At 32.4% G+C, this 21,145-nt stretch overlaps 1 protein-coding gene across 1 annotated transcript in view; it reads left to right on the forward strand.

Moving 5' to 3' along the window:
- The first annotated feature begins 258 nt into the window (after positions 1 to 258).
- The window catches only part of LOC113393548 (cardioacceleratory peptide receptor-like), a 47,306-nt gene continuing 26,419 nt past the window's right edge, over positions 259 to 21,145 (forward strand). The window contains exons 1-7 of the mRNA XM_026630500.2: positions 259 to 382; positions 8,463 to 8,598; positions 12,490 to 12,593; positions 13,609 to 13,702; positions 13,937 to 14,032; positions 15,971 to 16,153; positions 18,787 to 18,882. Coding sequence (XP_026486285.2) covers positions 263 to 382; positions 8,463 to 8,598; positions 12,490 to 12,593; positions 13,609 to 13,702; positions 13,937 to 14,032; positions 15,971 to 16,153; positions 18,787 to 18,882 — 829 coding nt within the window. The 5' untranslated portion in view covers positions 259 to 262. The remainder of the gene's footprint in view (positions 383 to 8,462; positions 8,599 to 12,489; positions 12,594 to 13,608; positions 13,703 to 13,936; positions 14,033 to 15,970; positions 16,154 to 18,786; positions 18,883 to 21,145) is intronic.

Below are 21,145 nucleotides of genomic sequence, written 5' to 3' on the forward strand. Positions count from 1 at the left end.
ATTTTGTGCGTCATATAAGGCGTCGTTGATTTTTTCCCGATGACCGCGCCATAGATCATTCGCAGATTATAAAAGAGTGGTCCGGAACAGCGTCCTCAGAGCGATCAGCATATTATAAAATCTCATTTCTTAACGTAATAAAAAATGAATCGTACAATAATGCTTAATAAATTTATTTTGTGTATTCTTGCTTTATAAAGGATGTTTATTATTAAAGATTGACGTATAATTATTGTCCACAGATTAATAAGTGCAAAATGTGATGATAACTGTCATGGAAGCAGAGTGCGAGAACTGCAGCCTCTACACGGAGCTGAACGCCAGCCTCTCCAGTAATGACACGAGAAATGTCACGCTCATCAACAAGTTTTATTTCTATCAGGTATTTTTTAATGGGGAGATACAAGTAGATTTTTTAATGGGCCATCACTGCTCATAGACGGACTGACCGAATTTACATCTAAATGATCTTTAAATATTCATAAATTTATTATGATAAAATATTCTAGTTTTAATTGTTGTATCTCAACGTTATTTGTGCAGTTTTTGTCATGTTTCAAGAATACTACAGTTCTCATCATCAGGCTGTAATCGCTTAGACGAATTAGATAAAACAAGCTTAGACGAAACAAGCAAATGCACAATGTATGTAAGATTTTATGTAACACTAGCTCACTCGCCTTAAAACCCAACCAATATTGCGATCTCAAGGTGTGTACTAACATACCTATCCAAGCTTTCACAAAGCGCTACAGCTTCACCTACTGAATCAATCGCAATTGGTAAATCTGGGAATAGGGCTTTTTGGCCAGAGATTGTTTTTATTTGTAGATGTCATTAAAACATTTTAAAGCCTATAAATAAAAAAAAAACAATACACAACCTTTAAAAAAGGATAAATGCCAGTGAATTGTGGCAACCGAAGTGCCGCTCCAAAAATTTATGGTTACCAAATATCGGACACATGTTTAAATGTAGAGTATAAGTATGTCTGGAGTTTTTGGTGTTCTTTCAAAAACTCCTACGATGGCCGTCCTCTGCACGGACCGGACAGCCGGAAGCCATGACGGGATTGCTTTTGGTAACCGCAACCGCGGCCGCTTCCATGCGGTAGAATACCGCAGCGAGCATAAGGCAGAGTTAGACCGAGCAAACCCCAGTAGAATTCACCGTTTTCCAGCGCGTTCCTTTATAATAAACCTATAGAATATATAAAAAAAAACAATAATTTTTAAATGTTTGCTAATAGAAATATGTAATGTTAAGCTTGGAAGCAGGTATTTATTTTTTTGGGTAATAATTAAATTATATTTGCCACGAAAAGTATATTCAACGCAATTCATTAAGGCTGTACTCTTGACAGTTTTGATTGGTCGCCGTGTCCAGTGACCAATCACAAGCAAGACTACCTAAATAACCAGGATATATTATAGTATATACCTGTTCACTCTGATAATTAATCAGATGGTACGGCAAATCCGACACGTCTTGAAAGAGTTCAGGTGGTGGTCCATGCCTTTACGAGAGTTCCGAGGCACGGGATTGTACAAACTTCAAACTTCCAGACGATGGGATGGTTTTTTTGTTTTAGAAAATCTCAGTAATTATTTTTATCATTAGGAACCTAGGATCTAGGACGGTAATTAATTAATATTCTAAATTTATCGTTATGACTTATGATTAATAACTATTAAGGTAAAATATTGTGACGTATTCCAATTAATTTTCCTTTGCGTTCTAATATTAGATGAAGCGTTCGAAAAAATATAGTTCTATTAATATTATAGCGATAAATTTTCTGCAATAAAAATTGCTATGTGAATAAGATCTTACTTAAATAGCGCAGTTTACTAAGATTTTTTTACTCACTTACGTTCGGGGTTTTGATTAGCGATGATTATAAATTTTAAATAAAATAAAAATATTATTTATTTAAATTAGCTCAAAAAGCTCTTTATAATGTCAAGTATAGAATTGAATGAAATGTAAAGTACCACCGGTTCGGAAAGAAGATTTTATCGCGAAAATGTACAATTATATATTTACAATTATATTATATATATCCGTCAAAAATCCACGCTTTTTTTTATCAAGAAAGTATTGTAAAACATCTTGTATTGAGTAATATGCCTCATTTATCTACATAATTTGTTTTTGATGTGAAATAAATTTATTAAAAGGCCAAGTTAAAAATAACCTCGGTATCTTATTATAGAAATGAATACCGCGCCCCAGAAAGAATGTATTGACTTTTCGAAGTCGGAAACTAGGTAAAATAATGTTTACGTTTTCTGCTTTTGTCTATACAATGATTGTCACTGTTACTTTCAAAAAGTTCTATACTATTGTAAATATCTCATACATAACATATTTGTCATTGAAGAAGATGGACAACTGTAATACCTATTGAGTGCCTGTAAATCTTTAGCGTATGGTCAGCTTATCTATACAATATTAGTACCAAGATGAAGTTATATCTGCCAATATAAATTTATTTACTACAATGTACAAGGGACATAAATCAAAATCAAATTCTAAATATACTTTATTCAAGTAGGATTTTATAAGTACTTTTGAATCTTCGTTTTACAAAACTATATTAAGTGAAGCTACCCGCTCGGAATATAGATTCAACCGAGAAGAACCGGCAAGAAACTCAGTTACTCTTTTCCAAAATTTAAAATACATAGTGATGTTAGTTAAATACAATTATATATGTATATATATATATCCTGCCTTGAAGTCAACAAGTAGTAGCTCCACGTTTTTTTATCATCTATATAATCTTTATTGATAATGTCCTATTGATGTATTTTTAAAAAAATATTTAAATTTATGTATCTGCAAAGATAAAAATATCTGCGGAATTTTATTATAGAAACGGATACCTTGAACAACGATTGATTGGCTTTGCGGAGTCGGAAACTTGGCGTTATAAGCTTATCCTTACGTCTCGTGTACATACAATGATTATCACTGATTATATCATAGCGACCAATGTGAATATACATAATATTGTTGTAAATATATTGTGACGCAACAGTGAGTATTCCTACTTTGTTAAAAACATACCGAAGGGAGTATCTAAGTCCAAGATTATAAGTAGGTACAATATCTTAGTTCCCAAGCTGGTTGGTGATGTAAGAGATCACTATTTCGTAGAGGACCAATGTCTGGGCAGTGGTGTAACATACCATAAGGACCACACGCAATACGGATACGTGCATAAAACATGCGTAAAACAGAAAAACAAATTTGATGATACAATAATTGTTAAATTCATACCTAAATATAAATGACCTTTCAAGGAATTGATCTCCACTGAACCCGACAACCAATGAAGTGTACGTTGGGTACAAAATTAGAATTTCTTTTTAAGATTTTTCATTTGCTACCAATTTGAGGCTAATATTTTTTTCAGACAATTTTTTATTTTTTTTAATATAAAATATTTATTTTATGCCATTGATAAAAGTATTCGAGATGAAATGTATCAAATAATGTTAAGACGAGTATTGTGTGTCCTAGGCATACCGCGATAGTGCCAAGTAATTTTAGATCGTCTCGTTAAAGTATGGGTCTAGACTTTCAGAGTTCTAATCTTACGTTAATTATATCATAAAACGGTATTATATTCTATATTATATGGGACGGGTACGTTATATTTTTTTGTAATTTCATTATTTTGAATAGGTTACAATATATATGGAATATTCATTTATTTTCTTTCAAAGCATTAAAGTTTAATAAACAAATTCTGAAGAAATTGCTAGAACATTAAATATTCGTCCTTATTAAACCACATATTCTATTGTATCTTGAATTGTGACGAGAGAGTCAGAATACGTTCATGACATGACATTTTAAATTATTTCTTAGAACGCAATGTTGTAATGAAATACATTTACGAAATTCATAAAAATAACTTTATTATATCTGTTGCGTTCATTTTTAATGTTATTTTTTTTATCAGATCCATCCATAATTTATAAGCTGATTAGGATTATTTTTATGATAGAATTATTCTCGTTTGGTCAAATTTAAATTTGGAAAAATCTTTGAAGTCGGTTTTATTTTGTTAACATTTGATGTTATTTTAATCTCCTTTGAACTATATTATAAATAGACTGTAGTAATAAGTAAAAGTAATAAATTACTAACATCAGTTGGTCTCTTTTATGTTTAAGGTCTCCGACCAGCGAATATGGTACCTGGAGGTAAGGGGACATTGACATTGGTACTTCAAACGAGAACACGACAATACTAAGCACTGCTGTTTGGCGGTAGAATCTCTGATTAGTGGATGGTACCTACTCAAACGGGTTTCCATCGAGTAATGTCCACGAGTACAGTACACTATTAAAAAAAAATTCGCATTTTTAGTTTTCACCAAAATCAATGAGCGATTTTCCGATTGACAAAATATTATATTAACTTTTATCTGATTTGAAGTCCGACTAATTCTCTGAACAACGTTTTTATATTTTATAACAAATACCGATTAGGAATATAATTTTTGTAACAGGCAATGATACAGTTTTATTTTTAGTCAGAATCAGAATGGAGACTACTTTGAGAACGTTTTGGTATTGCTCGTTAAAGAAATGGCCATCCACGACCAGTTGAAAAATTGGTCTGCTTGTAAATTTCCCACTGCTGGGCTAAGGCTTCCTCTCCCTTTGAGGAGAAGGCTTGGAGCATATTCTACCACGCTACTCCAATGCGGGTTGGTGGAACACACATGTGGCAGAATTTCGAATTAGACAGGTTTCCTCACGATCTTTTCCTTCACCACCGAGCACGAGATGAATTATAAGCACAAATTAAGCACTTGAAATTTCAGTGGTACTTGTCTGGATTTGAACCCATAACCATCGGTTCAGATGCACGCGTTCTAACCTCTGGGCCACCTCGGCTCTCTCTAGACTAGATCATTATGATAAAGGCCTGGGACCTAGATAAGAACAAATTAAAATGAATTAAAGGACTTACATAAAACTAGATTAACAGAAAAAAATATTTAAATTTGAAAAGAGTCGAGGAAAATAATTAGTCACTAAGTTAATTAAAATGTCGTAATCTGAACAGCGCACATTTATTACAATATACGTTATTAAAGTTTCACGAGCAACACGTCTAACGCGGTTGATTCTTATTATGCGTAATGGAACCCTCTCTTTACAACGGAAACCCATTATCGTCACAGGATGATTAAAAATCTTTGTTAAACGCTCGGGAACGCCATCGACCTCGTTTCAAAGTATTGTATTAGTATTTTGTGAAAATTCACATCATTTCAAATATGCTACAAATCTCATATTATAAAACAAATGGCAGATGGAGCGCGTCGAACGTTAAAGTGAAGCAACAAAAGCGAATATAAAATCAAAAGCGAATATAAATTATCGGTAGTGTATATGTTACCGTAAGATTACAAAAATCGTTAGATTACAATCTATCTCGTCAGATTGTAAACTGTCGAAATATTGTGAACCGTGAAATACGATTGCAATGTATTATTTTTCGCTATATTGTAATCTATCGATGGGAAGCGGTCAAATTGTGAACTGGCGTAGAACGGAATACATCTCGCGCGCTGATTGGTTGAACGTATGTGTGATTGTCGAAACTCACAAATTTTTAGTTTTACACCAATTTACTGTCATAGGTATGCCAATATAGTTAAATATTTATATATGGTCTGAAAAGGTCTCCATTTTTACATCGCCGATGCCCCAGGGTAATCCCTGGGGAGCCCAAAGGTTATGATCCTTGTGCCTGTAGCAATTTACTAACTAATGCATTTTTTATATATTTACTAGCTGCTAGTTAAGCGTTACTATCCAGAGCCGTAGGTTATATCGTGATGTTGTATAATCTTTAACCTCTTTATATGGACCCTGTCACTAAGACTCTGCTATTCGTCCGTCCGTCCTTCTGTCACAGACGTCACTAGGCAGTTTCTCATGAACCGTGATAGTTAGATAAAATTTTCACAGATGATGTATTTCTGTTGCCACTATAACAACAAAAACTAAAAAACAAAATAAAATAAATATTTAAATAACTGTACAGAACCCTTAGTGTGCCAGTACTACTCGCACTTGGCCGGTTTTTCAAATTAAAACTCTTTCATCTTTTCTCATTTCTCTTTCTTTTCTTCTCTTGCAGCTTGCATAATATTAGTAAAGCTAGATCTACAAGCCAATGTGCTGCTTGACTGACTCTCACCGCGCAGTTTAAACTACAAGATATACTCAAAATCAATATATACTTTATTTAAGTAGGCTTTTACAAGCATTTTTGAATCGTCATTTAACAAACGATTTTAAGTAAAGCTACCACCGGTTCGGAACGTAGATTATACCGAGAAGAACCGGCAAGAAACTCAGTAGTTACTCTTTTTCAAAATCTAAAAATACAGTCATGTTAGTTAAATACAATTATATATGTATGTCATGTCTCCTGCCTGGAATTCAACGAGCATTAACTCCACGCTTTTTTATCATCAATATACTCTTGTATCGAATAATATGCCTTCTTCACCATGTATTTTTTACAAATGATTTGAATTTATGAAACGGCAAAGTTAAAAATGTCTGCGGAATTACATACTGTATATAAAATATATGTATAATCTTGTAATTTTAAGAAGACATTTATTTCGTTATGTCGAGACACACTGTAAAGAGATTCAAACTATTTTAAATTTAATGGGTTTTTATCCTCTTTCTCAAATTTATGCAATCGATGTTCTTAGAACTATAATTGTGGAGACTTACGTCATTGTAAATTTTATTTTAAAAGATAAACTATGCGAGTTTCTTACCTTAGCAGTATAATTGAAATATTAACCAGATTTCTGTAAAAATTAGCGCAATTCAGTAAAATAAATTTAAACTGCCTATAGTATATTTAATCAGGACAAAAATATAATTAAATATGATCATACGCGTTCTTGTGATTGTTCTTTAAACGTGCGTGATGTATACGTATTATTATTATTATTTTAATTTTCACATAAAATTTTAAAAACAGTTTGTTTACTTTCAAAAGTTTATTTATAAAGTTTGAAATGAAGCACCAAAATTCGGTATCTCAATTTTCAAACTATTTACATTTAAGCATATTAAAATGCCTTGCTTCCCCAAGACTGAAACTCCAGCAGCGATTAATTTAAAAGATAAGGCTCCTGAAGGCTTCAATCAACGATTTTCTATTAGCATATTTATCAATAAATATTGAATTTTGTATATTAATCAGTTATATATAACTTCGATATATGTATCAGGAGACGCTAACGTTAACATCATGTAATTAAATGAATGACATGACGTCACAGATTAAAAACAGATTTTTAAATTGAGTACTTTTTTTAAGAGGCCACCTGATGTTGCCATCACCGGTAAATATTGGCGTTGTCAGAAATATTAACCATTCCTTAAATCGCCGATGCGCAACCAACCTTGGGAACTAAGATGTTAGGCCCTTCTGCCTGTGTAACACTGGCTCACTCACCCTTCAACCGCAAGAATACCAAGTATTGCTGTTTGGAGGCAGATAACCTGATGAGTGGGTAGTACCTACCCAGACGGGCTCACCATACTTAAATCATATGTTAACTAATCCTTAATAAATGAGGTGTATTTCATCCATCAAATATATTTAGTTGTTTGAAAAGAGTTATAACAGATTCTCTTGCCGATCGTATCCAAAGTACTGGTAGATTAACATTTAAGATTGACATTGCATTTTCATTGAATTGATTTAGACACTATAAAGACTTAATCAAAAATATTACTAATAACCAAATATAGGGAGGGCTAGTATAATTGCACGCAGGTTTTAAAGTTGTTCTGGGGACGACACGGACAGCCTGTGGCTTACATATACGCGAAAACAATACTCCGCTCTCGTATCACATATAACAATGCGTTTAGAGTACTAATAACGCTGCAACGAGGATGTTCGAATCGCGAGTCGATTGTTTTTTACGGTGATAGGGAAACGGTGTACATCACTAGTGTGTAGAGTCCAAACAGCTAATAAAACATCCTTAGAATTATCTCAGAAAGTATCGACTGTCAATACTTGAAGCATTGTAAGTTCAAATGAAATCTGTGTACTCTGTTGAGTTAAATGTTGAATATTTATGTAATTATTATTCTAAATGAATTAATTTGTTATAATAGGATTAAAACTGAGCTCATTTTAATTTATTATCATTCTAGTTAGACTTAATTTGATTCAATTTAATTTATTTATTCAAGTAATTAAATTAAATCTATTTCATTCATCCATAAAATCCAATAATAATAACATTATTATTTTTTAATTTATGTTGTATGTTTTTGTAAATTATTAATCTGTGTTCGGTAAAACGTAATTTATTTTGCGCTTAGGCATATGGTTAATCAATATTATTAAAAAAATTAAATCGAATTTTTAACTTTCAAATATAGAATGCCCAACTTGCGGTGTTATGGGTGCTGCTGGTGGCGATCGTCGCGGGAAACGCAACGGTGGTGTTGGCTCTGTTTCTCACCAAGTCCAGGAAGAGTCGAATGAATTTCTTCATCATGCAACTTGCTATAGCAGGTAAGAATCGCCATAGATTACCAGAGCGACTTCATGCTTTCTACGATGTAATGTATAGATTATTAAAACAGAATGAAAATAATAAAATATGCTTTAATAATGAATATTTAAAACGTTTACTCTTGATTATGTTTTTACATTAAAAAATAATAATAAACTGTAGCACTACAAAAACCCTTAAAAAAATTCTTGAGTGCTTTTCCGTCCCTGGAGATGTTAAGTGGTCACCACTGCCTATGAACATTAGCGCTGTAAGAATTCTTAACCATTCCTTACTCCGCCAATGCGCCACCAACCTTGCTAGCTAAGATGTGATGCCTTGTGCCTGTAAGTACACTCACTCACTCAGAATATATGATGAGATCTACATACAATATAAATATCTAATCTTATACCGTGACAAACATACACAAATTTCATACATTTTAAAAACCCTTTTTTCATACAGATCTTAGACATTACAAAATTTTCTATAGATTTAAGATTTAAGCATGTTTAATTTAGCTATATAACTGAAAGAAAAAAAGTCCAATTAAGTTACATAATGTCTAAAATATTTATCAAAATTATCGGTGTAAAGATTTCGTTTACAATATCATGTTTAAAAATATAAATATCACTCATTCATACATCGACAAAAAATGTCAATAAATACATTTTTAAAACAACATATTATTTAATCTAGGAACGCAAACGAGAAAAAAATAGTAGACCTGATTTTATCGCGATCGTCTAAAATGGGCTTGAAATTAATTTTCTAGATTGGACGCAGGTAAGTACTTAACTAGCACTTAACTGGGGGTAACTTAGGTCTATTAAAATAAAATTTATTTATAAGCTTACTTATTTAAATATTCAAGTAACGATAGTATGAAATCGGCTTATATTTTATATTCAAGACTAGCTGTGCCAGCGACTTCGTGCGCGTTTGAATTAAACAAAAACTTGTTATTGTAGCCTCAGTTACTCCTTATTATATCAGCTATGTCCCAGTGAAAGTCCCGTCAAAATCGGCCCAGTCGTTCCAGAGATTAGCCGGAACAAAGACATAAAGACAAGAAACAGACAGAAACATTGAAAAAAAATGTTATTTTTGTATATGTACCGTGTATATATACATTTAGTTCAATGCGGTTATTTTAATATTACAAACAGACACTCCAATTTTATTATATGTATAGATTAATTTTAATTTGATGCCTCCCATTGTATTTAACAGTTCATCAGAGTGTTAATGAGAATCACTTTCAAATTTCGAATTATAGTGATTAAAATTGTTGTAATGATTTTCAAAGGAAGTTTTGTTTAACTTTGTAAAACTTTGGTCACTTTTGAAATTAATTACTTAAATATTTAGAATAAGGAATTTACGAAATCATTATTCATTTAATTATTAATTATATTATATTTATAAAAATGTATGTATTTCAATTATATAATTAGTTTTAGAATTTATATTAATATTATAATTATATAATTAATTTCTATAAAATACGATTATTGTCAAACGTAAACGTAATCCTTCGTATGATATCGTATTAGTTTTCGCCTACGGCTTCGCGCGTTAGGATGACGTTTTAAACGTTTAAAAAATTACCCTTTGTCCTTCCTTGGGGTTCATACCAAATTTCATTGAATTTGGTTAAATGGTTTAGCTGTGAAATCGTTATAATCAGCCTGTAAATTTCCCACTGCTGGGCTAAGGCCTCCTCTCCCGTTGAGGAGAAGGTATGGAGCATATTCCACCACGCTGCTCCAATGCGGGTTGGTGGAATACACATGTGGCAGAATTTCGTTAAAATTAGACACATTCAGGTTTCCTCACGATGTTTTCCTTCACCGCCGAGCACGAGATGAATTATAAACACAAATTAAGCACATGAAAATTCAGTGGTGCCTGCCTGGGTTTGAACCCGAAATCATCGGTTAAGATGCACGCGTTCTAACCACTGGGCCATCTCGGCTCATATGAAATCGTTACAGACAGACATATAAAGTATAGTTGTACTAAAGGTATAACCTTTAGTAGATAACCTTTACCTTAAATTTTACTTTGAATATATTTATAGTGACATTTTAGTACTTTATAATAGAAACTAAATATATCATACATCACGCCCGCAGCGTCAAGCACGTGTGTGGGGTGGGAGTTGACCTATGACCTTCTCTAAACACCTGACAACATGATTAAATGAGTAATTAAGCGTGTCCAACAAAATAGCTTTCGAATTTATATTACTTAGGATGATTGCAAAATGAATAATAATAATAAAACCTTTTTATTTCTTCAAAATACACAGAGAAGTAAAAAAAAAACATAAGAATACAGACATTTATATGTTTTCTGTTGAGGCCCCTGGCGGGTATAGGCTTCCTCCAACAATTTCCAGGTTTTCCTTAACCTTGCTTTGTTTATCCCTCTTCTCCAAATTTTTTTTTAGTTTCACTTACCCATCGTCCTCCAGGGCATACTCTGGCTGTCTTGTCATTTGGACCTGTCCAATTGTAAAATTTGCTTAATTCAACGTAATAATCAAACACACAGATAAAACAAAAATCATGGGAAGCAATAAATAAATATGACAGAAATGGAGCCTCGAAAAAGACGCATTAAATATGTTCAATTGATACATTTTATGTGATGCTTAAATTAAGCCTTGAAATTTAATTTCATCGCAATTTAATTTCCGAAGAATTTTTCCTTAAAAAGTTTTTTAATCTATCTCATTTATGGAATTCCGTCAATGTAATGAAAATTGTACTCCATAAATTCGGGTAATAAATTAAACTTACAAACATAACAACATAAAAAATAATCTATTTTTAGGACCACTGTTAGTTAAAACATTATTTTTAATAGTATAGATAGGAGAACCGGCTAACGGGTACCTGATGGTGAGTAGTTACCACCGCCCAGAGACATTGGCGCTTAAAGAAGTATTAAACATTCCTTAGATCGCCAATGCGCCTTCAACCCTAAGATATGATAGATATATATATTAACTACAGGCGATACTATCAGATTCACTGACTTGAACTTGATGAATTGGCCTTTGCACTCACATCCGACTATAATCATAGACATTCACAAGCAAGAAGGTGTCTTACCTCTCTGAATAACAAACAGTTTGACTAGAATATGACAACACAGTCTGACCATTTATGAATGATATTGAATTTCGAATTCAAAATCAGAACCAAAAAATATACTTTATTTAAATATGATCTTGAAAACACTATTAAATTACACTAATAATTCACAAGACAAATTTCTACTGGTTGGAATTTAGATTCCACTGGGAAGATCGTAAGTGGAAGTGGGTTGGTCACATTGCACGTCAAGATAAAGAGAGATGGACCAGAAAAATCATTTCATGGGCTGGCCCTCGCCCCCTTAAAAAATGAGAGACGAACTTTTGAAATTCCTAAACAAATACTGGATGAGAAAAAAATGGAGTGAGATAGAGGATACTCGTCGAGAGGTCCTTAGTTAAAATTAGATAAAAAAAACTCTCTAATTACTATTATTACTAAGGAATTAAAGGCTTAAATAAATAAATATATCATAACTAGCTTTACCTGCGGCTTTACGCGTGCGAAATTAATGAAACCTTATCTATAGCATACAAACCGTCATCCGACATTTCATCCCCTCGAGGGGTTAAATAAATTTAGTAGCCTATTCTTCCCCGGGTCTCAATCTATCTCCATACTAAAATACATCTAAATCGGTTCTGCGGTTTAAGCATGAAGTGGTAACAGACAGACTTACTTTCGCATTTATAATATTAATATATATATTCTTAAATGTATTTATCGTAAACAGTAATATTTATTCAAATTAAAATTACAAGTATAAATGTAATATTTAACTTAATATTTCTCTTTTAGATTTATGGGTCGGGCTAATAAGCGTTCTACCGGATTTAATACAGCGAGTGACGATTTCTTGGTTCGCTGGTTCGTTGGCTTGCAAATTGATGAAATATTTACAGGTATTTAACTAATTACTATTATTAAATTATATTAATTTAAGATATTTATTTATTTATTTAATTTACAACATCCACGAGCTCACAGTTGCCCGTGCCTTTTTTTACATTTTACTTTTATAAATTTTGGCGTTTTCATATTTTTACTGAACATCAGCAGATCTTCGCTGGACTTCGAGCTTGTCGTCTTCTTGGAAGACGTGGTCCACAATGACTGACTGACTTTTTTTCAATTTTAAAATAATATATACATAATAAATAATATATAAGTAATTCTTTTGATCCTATTTACTGCTTAAGATATTTATAATATACTGCCTATTTTGTTAACCCACGATAACTCGTATGGCGGCAAAAATATTATTTACCAGCAAAAGCATTACCAAAAAGTATTTGCTTCAGGCAGATAGTCGAAATCAGCCAAATATATCTATACTAACTCAGTGATACGAGGGAACACTGTGCTGATCCCAAATAAACGGAGTACATGCCAGAGAATTACGATGAAAATAAGAATCATAATTATAAAAAGTTCTGACTACATAAAGTTAAATATTTTAGAGTAATTTCACAATTCACTTTAACCGTGAAGTAAGTTGCTTCATTCATTGTCTAATTTTCTGGACCCAAAATCTAAGAGTTCTCATATATATTTTGGTTACGAGATGGAAAATTAGCGTAGTTTTAAATTAAATAAACTCGAACTAAATCGTGAACCTGTTTAATTAATATACTTGTAATATATTTAATATCTCTTTTTTACCTTGAAATATGTGAACTATTTATATTTATTCAGTTATACAATTATATAGTTTCAAGATCAAATGGATTTAAATTAACGTACAAATAAAAAAAATCGTTTTAATGCTCTTGCAAAAATATACTTAGTACATATTCGATATATATATTTTTTTTTTATTATTATTTTTTTTTTTATTTGTTATACTTTATAATCCTAATAGTAACAGATGTAATATTTATTCTCTAAAAAGGTTTAACTAAAAATTAATGTTTTTAGGGTGTAGTTACATATTCATCGACATACGTTTTGGTCGCGTTAAGCGTAGACCGCTGCGATGCGATTACACATCCGATGAACTTCACCGGAAGCTGTGAGTATTAAAATATATTACAAATCCAACAACGTCCTTTAGATAAACTCTGCTGTCTCTCAGATCAAATATTTTTTTTTATTATGATATATTCATAATCACACAAACGTAGACGTGAGTTAGTATTTATATTCAATTGAAAATAATATCAATATGAAATCTCATAAATCAATAAGATTAGTTTTTTAATATCATATCATATTATATAAGTATAAATCAAGATTATCTTCGCAGGGCGTCGTGCACGAGCGTTGATTGTCGGCGCGTGGCTACTTAGCTTTTTATTCTGCGTTCCGATGCTGTTTCTCTTCGATGAAGCCGACATAGAAGGTACGTTTAAATGTTCGTATATGAACTATACACTACTGGCTACCCATCTTGACTTCCCACGTGTAGAATATGGGAACGTTTATGTCGCAACAAATGTAATTCTATAGGTATATGGTATTATGCGGGGTGTTGCAGTAAAGTTCGCAGTCGACAGATTTTTTTTAGACACATTCCATAATCATCTTAATATTTCAGACAATTTACACAAAAATTTAATTAATCATTATACCACACCTAAACCCTATAAATAACTGATACCGTTGATGAATCGTATGAAAAAGTAGTTTATGCCTTTATTACATGGAGACAGATAGATAGACACGGAAATACACTAGAAGATTTTAGAAAAATAATAGAATTATAGTCAGCTCATATGAGTTGGTATCAATGGACGGTACCTATCATCGGTAGAGATAAGAAAAAAAATATTTGTTCCAAAAATCGTCAAATTACCTTCGCTTGCAAGCATAAGTCCAAGCGAACCAATTCGCTGGCACATGTTTATCTTAATCTATAGAAACGCAATAATTATACAATACGTAAACAAAGCAATTGAATTTTCAAGAAATTCAAGTTAAAGTTGAACACAAGCAAAGATCGTAGCGTTGAAATGGGCGATAAAATTTTATGACAGAAATTAAACAGTTCCTATTGTGATTTATATCGAAAATATCCAAGCTTATTTAAGGCACTATTCTAATTTATACTATCGCGTTAATATTCTCAAAATCAAATTCACATAGATATTTTTTTAATATTTGACCACCGCAAAATTTAATTATGTTTGAAATATGATTACTTCTGAGAAGATTTGAGATTTAAAAAAGAAACAGACGAAGTAGAAGGAGATACAGAAGATATCCAGATAGTGGCAAGAAAAATGGCGCAGTCTAGTGCTCGATGAAGCTATGAATAAAAAAACCAGTCGGTCAAGTCACGTCGGAAAAAATACATGTAAACCGAAAAGGCAGATTTTGAGATATTGTATAAATGTTGTGGACCAAGATTATCGACGAGCTTTCGCCCCCATCTTGAAAAAATTAGTAAATTTTGTTTTTTAATTTAACTTTATTTTATTATTTATTCCCGTAGAAATGAATATTATAAATCTACAGCGTGTATATAATATGTTTCCGCAATGTCATTTTTGGATTATTCTTTTACGGTTAGACATATTTAAAAATCAAACGAAATACAACTGTCTGACTCATCACGAGATCTCCGAAACTATAGAAAGAAAAAAAAAAGAGAAAAAATAAAATAAAGAGCGTACTCTTTTCTGAAAGGCCGGCAACGCACCTGCAAGCCCCCCGGTGTTGCAGATGTCCATGGGCGGTGGTAGTCACTTTCCATCAGGTGAGCCTCCTGCTCGTTTGCCACCTCTAACATAAAAAAAAAAACAAACACATAACATGTAGGTCGCGGAGACGCTCACTAGATAGGATTTTTGAAAATTTCAACTTCAAGAAGAGAAATAGGAGGGATAGTTTTGTAATGAACTATCAGGGGCTGCTAGTGTATGTACATGATGACTGGAGTAAATAAGTGACCTTTACACAGTCATATAAAAAAGTAACAAACGGAACTATCTAATTCCACTGTTCCTTTGTACTTGAAATACAGCGCCAATATCATACAAAATAATTAGTTATTGTTTTGAAGTTCTTTCACGCGACGTGAACTGGTAGAAATCTTAACGTAAGCAAAAAGCGTTATGACCCCTCAGGGCAAAATTTTCCTCTCTTCCTCATTCTATCGGTCTTTCTTTTATAGCTAAAACATGTGGGATTTTTAATAACAATTTTATTTCTTGCCATTAAATTATTCTCAAACTTCGTTTATTTATTTCATTGTGTCTGTTATTCACTACATAATATATAACTCCACGACAAATCTCTTTTTTTTATTTCAATAATAGTTATATAATTGTCTACATAGGAACTCTTCAATGCTGGTCCAGTATCAACGAGACCCAGTGGAGGATATGGATGACGAGTGTTTTTTTGTCACTGTTCGTTGCGCCTGCGCTCACGATATCTGCGTGCTACGGCGTCATCGTTGTGACGATACGACAGAAAAGTCACAGGGTTCTCGGCAAAAGGGCAGCTGCGACACGGCAATGTAAGTACTCGAGCAAATAATAGACCCGTAAATTATTAAATAATGCTTTCTTTTTAATATATAGTTAAATTAAGTTATGAAAGGTTTTTTTTTAGAAAGTAATCTTCTTTTTAATGGAAACGAGTAAATACATTTGGAGTTGGTTTAATAAATTTTGTCTTGTAGACATACTTTTTATTTTTTATTATTATATTTTTTATTTTATTATATTCACAAGGAGAAGCAACGAAGTATGTTCTTACCTCAGTACCTAGACAGGGATACCTAACAATATAAGGGGGCCAATAACAATAGTAATACTAACCAATAGCAATAATAATCGATAATTCACATCAAGTTTCTTCAGTCTTAAATATTTTACTAACCGTCCCGCATTAAAATGTTACTAGAAAATCGGTCATCTTTTTGAATAACGCAAAAGAAGTTCACATAAACCTGATATTAGCGCAATCAAACAAATCCTTTAACTATATAATATATGTATGTATATATAAAGATTAAATGTACATAACTATTAATTGCATTAAGAGCTATAATTAGGGTATATTATTAAAGTAGCGAGTGATATTACGAGTACGTGCGAGCAAATCGGTAATAAAATAAGTGACTTCCGGGAGTTGAGAATATTTTGCCTCAAGTCAATCCTATTATTTAGAAGTTTGCCTTTTTCCTGGTTCACAGAGTAACTTCTTTTGACGTAGCTTAATATTATTTCAAGATGGAAAATTATTTCGTTATACTTTATGATGACATAAACATACCAAAAATCATAAAATATACGAATATGAATAGTTTTACATTTTCTCATAAAACCAATATACAGCGAAAACTATACTCGATTCTAGAGAAAAATACAGATATCTAGGTATCTGTGCCGGCATCACGCGGGTACATTAAGGGTATATTTACAACTTTTATATTAAAGAACAAACATTAAAAGAAGAATACTTATTTTTTCCGGCTAGAAAAGTTGATATTCTCGGCTGTTCTCTACTGTAACATTCATGTATTAAATATAAACCTTCGTCTTGAATCTCTCACATTGATGAAAACCGCGTTAAAATCCGTTGCGTAGTGTTAAACATCGAAGCGTACTTTGTTTTATTTTTTTTTTATTTATGCTATAGGTAGGTGGACCAGCAAATGAACCGTCTGCTGTTAAGTGGTCACCACCGTCCATAGACAATGGCGCTATAAGAAATATTGATCATTCCTTACATTGCCAATGCGCCACCAACTTTGGGAACTAAGTTGTTATGTCCCTTGTGCCTGTAGTTAAACTGGTTCAGTAATATTGCTGGTGGTAGGCTTTAGGTGGGTAGTACAATGCCTAATCAAATAAACTATCTAGACATTGGTAATTATATTACACATTGAAAAAAAAAAGAGCCCAAATATACTAGTTCATTGAACACGTGACTTTTAAACGATGAGGGCAATATTAATGATATAAGGCAATGATAATGCGGTTAATATCAAAGGCCGACTGCGCAGTAGTATAATATGCAAGAGACACAGTAAACACACTCTCCATTCCCTTACTATAAGTATTTCATGTTAAAATATTATAGTTTTACATGATGCTGAAAGACCTTTTAAAGGTGTACAATACTGTAGTACATTATTTTGATCCATCTCGTAGGATTCAGCCAGCGTTTGCAATGTAAGCGCAAAAAATTGTGTATTTACGACATCACTTTAGAAACCTCTAAAATTATCAGTGTTTCTCTACTATATTGTGCATGTATTATACATATAAACCTTCCTCTTGAATCAATATATCTATTAAAAAAACCGCATCTAAATCCGTTGTGTAATATTAGAGATCTAAGCATACATAGGGACAGACAGCGGTAAGCGACTTTGTTTTATGCTATGTAATGATGTTAAATCACTATTGAAATAAAGGCATTCTCAATTACAAACTGTTTAATGATTTTTTTATTAATCAAATAATTAATATGTTAAATTGAACAGCCCTCGGAGTCATTTTGTTTCGTCGTAGGTATTTTATATTGGGTCGCCGGTGATTAGTTTGTTTAGGACGTCAAATAAAATATTTCATTCTCGTTCGAGTACCACACGAAAATATTACGTATAATTATTTTATCAATATTTTGTTAGATATATATATTATGAGCCGAGATGGCTGGACCATCTCGGCTCATAATCTCGGTTTAAACGCTTGCTTTAAAAGATGATTGCGGGTTCAATCTCAAGCAAGCACCACTGAATTATGTGCTTAATTTGTGTTTATAATTCATCTCGTGCTTGACGGTGAAGGAAAACATCGTGAGGTAATCTACCGGTGTCTAATTTCAACGAAATTATTCCACATGTGTATCCTTCCACCCGCATTGGAGCAGCGTGATGGAATTAACCCAAACCTTCTTCTAAAAGGTAGAGGACGTCTTAGTTTAAAGCGGCTGAAAAGTGCCAAGCATCAGTGCTACTTAAATAGTTATATCACAATACTAAATCATTCTCCAAAAAGCGTTTCATTCTCTGGTGTAAATTTTATACAGGTATTTTATATATCATTAAATAGTTTCATTTTGATTTCAATTTCATAGCAGATGCATCAATTCCTCATTTCTTTGTATATGATTATAAAGATTATATTTATTTTACAGACAGTGACGACTTGGATAGTCGACGAGCGAGCAGCCGCGGCATAATACCGAAAGCCAAGATAAAGACTGTCAAAATGACGTTCGTAATCGTATTTGGTGAGTCTGTTACGTTTTCCTATTGTGATAGAGTGGACGCGTGGATGACGTAGGTAGGGAGGTAGGGATTTTTATTATTATTACTTATTAATTTTTTATGGCATACGAGCATATGGACCACCTGATGGTAAGTGGTCACCACCGCCCATAGACAATGGTGCTGTAATTTTTTTTTAACTATTCCTTACATCGCCTGTAGTTACACTGGCATACTCACCCTTCAAATCGAAACAACAATACTGAGTACCGTTGTTTGGCGATGGAATATTTGATGAGTGGGTAGTACCCCTCAGACGGGTCTGCAAGAATCCCTACCAAAAAGTAAATTAAGATTGATATGAATACTCGATATGTTGTTGAATGTTTAAAATATTATAAACAGTTTCGGTCTCACTTTTTCTTTATCGAGGAATCATTAAATAATATCATTACGAATATATATTTGTCTATCGTACCCTATGTCTCACAAAAAACTGTTCGTTTTAATAACAAATGTAGGATTGTCCATGAGGCGTAAAAGCGTCCCAATAAAAAAGTGACGAAAGTTTCAAAGCGACATACATGTGTGTGAACTATATGTACGATCTAAACTACTCTTTTGAAAAAGAACGTTGCTTATAGGTCAATCGTGATTGGTTATTATGTAACTCAGATGATTTATAACAGTTAATTAAATAGCTTAAAATAAGAATCAATATTTTAAAACGTTTGATAATAAAATAAAACTAAATTGCTCATTTCTTTCGTGACAAGATACATTATCCAACACTAGTATAGTCTTCATACTTGGTCGTAGGGCTCTGTGCAACCCTATCTGATAGCTCCCACCTACCCAAATATGTTCTACCGCCAAACAGCAATACTTAGTTTTATTCTGTTACGGTTTGAATGATAAGTGCAACTGTAGATACAAGGAATTTAATATCTTGGTTCCTTTGGATTTATATTTCTTACAGCAGAGTGTCTTTGGGCAACTTATCAGAGGTCAATCTGCCATTTGATTCAAAGCTACTTGTAAAATTCTAATATATAGATCGATTGGTTGGCTCGAGACAGTGATTTATAATTTTAGTAAGATTAATAAAATACGAATATAAATGACGAGAAATTTTATGATACCCACGGGTCATGAAATTTTGGTCTGAAAACTTCTCTATGAAAATATTATTCATATTCTATATTCGATGACAATGCCCAATCTGTTTGAATTTAATTAAATCTTCGAACGTTTCCAATTAATACACACGAACGAATTGTTCGTAACAAACAACTTTTAGTCCTCCAATAATTAAAATTAAAAATGCAGTTTATCGTTTTTCATGATTTAAAAGCGCAATTCGTTAATTAATGGTCGGGAAATTAAATGAGGAAATGAAGGCTTAAGTTCGACCTGCTTTTCGGTAAAACTGAAATATGCTTTATTTCAGAGCCGAGATCGCTCAGTGGTTGGAACGTGTGAATCTTAACCGATGATTTGGGGTTCAAAGTCGGGCTAGTACTTTTAAATTGTATACATGCCTTGCTGTGTTTCTAAATCACGTGCTCGGTAGTCAAGGAAAACATTTCCGCTAACATGCATTTCTCTTCCAAAATCTATCATTAGTTCAAGCGGCATAGGACACGTTTGGTGGGAAATTTCCAAATCACATGTTAAAAAGGGGTCATAGCCGAGTATTATAATGATATTATATAATATAATATTTACAGCTTTATTTTTCAGCAGTTCATTTTCTTTGACAACCCATTATGTAAAGATATTACTAATTGAGAATGTAAATTTTATAATTATATTATAGATTTGTAGTAACAGTTTATTTAAATTATTGCGCTCGTTTCATTATTATTTTGGTATCTAATTTAAATGATTAATTGCAATAAGTAAATATTTAAATGATAATTATTTTTACAATAGTTAACATAACATCTCAAAAATATTTCCTAATTTGAAGGCTTGGTGTTGCTCCACGTGCGTGCTCAACTTTATTATGTTTAGTTACGAAACTGATACGCGTGTAATCGCGTTAAGGCTTGGCGGGTGTCACCCTAATTTGGTCGATGTAGTCCACGGACATCTAAGCGAATTTGAAAATGACAGTGATGCAATTACTGTATGTACGTATAATATGAAATAGCTATATTAAACGCTTGCTCGGAAATAAAATTTGTAAGACAACCAATAATGACATTTTTAAACGATACGGACGCTACAGTATATCAAAGCGCTAAGGAATAATAATATATTGTGAAAATTTACATTATATCT

The sequence above is a fragment of the Vanessa tameamea genome, chromosome 6 (genome assembly GCF_037043105.1).
Source record: "Vanessa tameamea isolate UH-Manoa-2023 chromosome 6, ilVanTame1 primary haplotype, whole genome shotgun sequence".
Taxonomy (NCBI): domain Eukaryota; kingdom Metazoa; phylum Arthropoda; class Insecta; order Lepidoptera; family Nymphalidae; genus Vanessa; species Vanessa tameamea.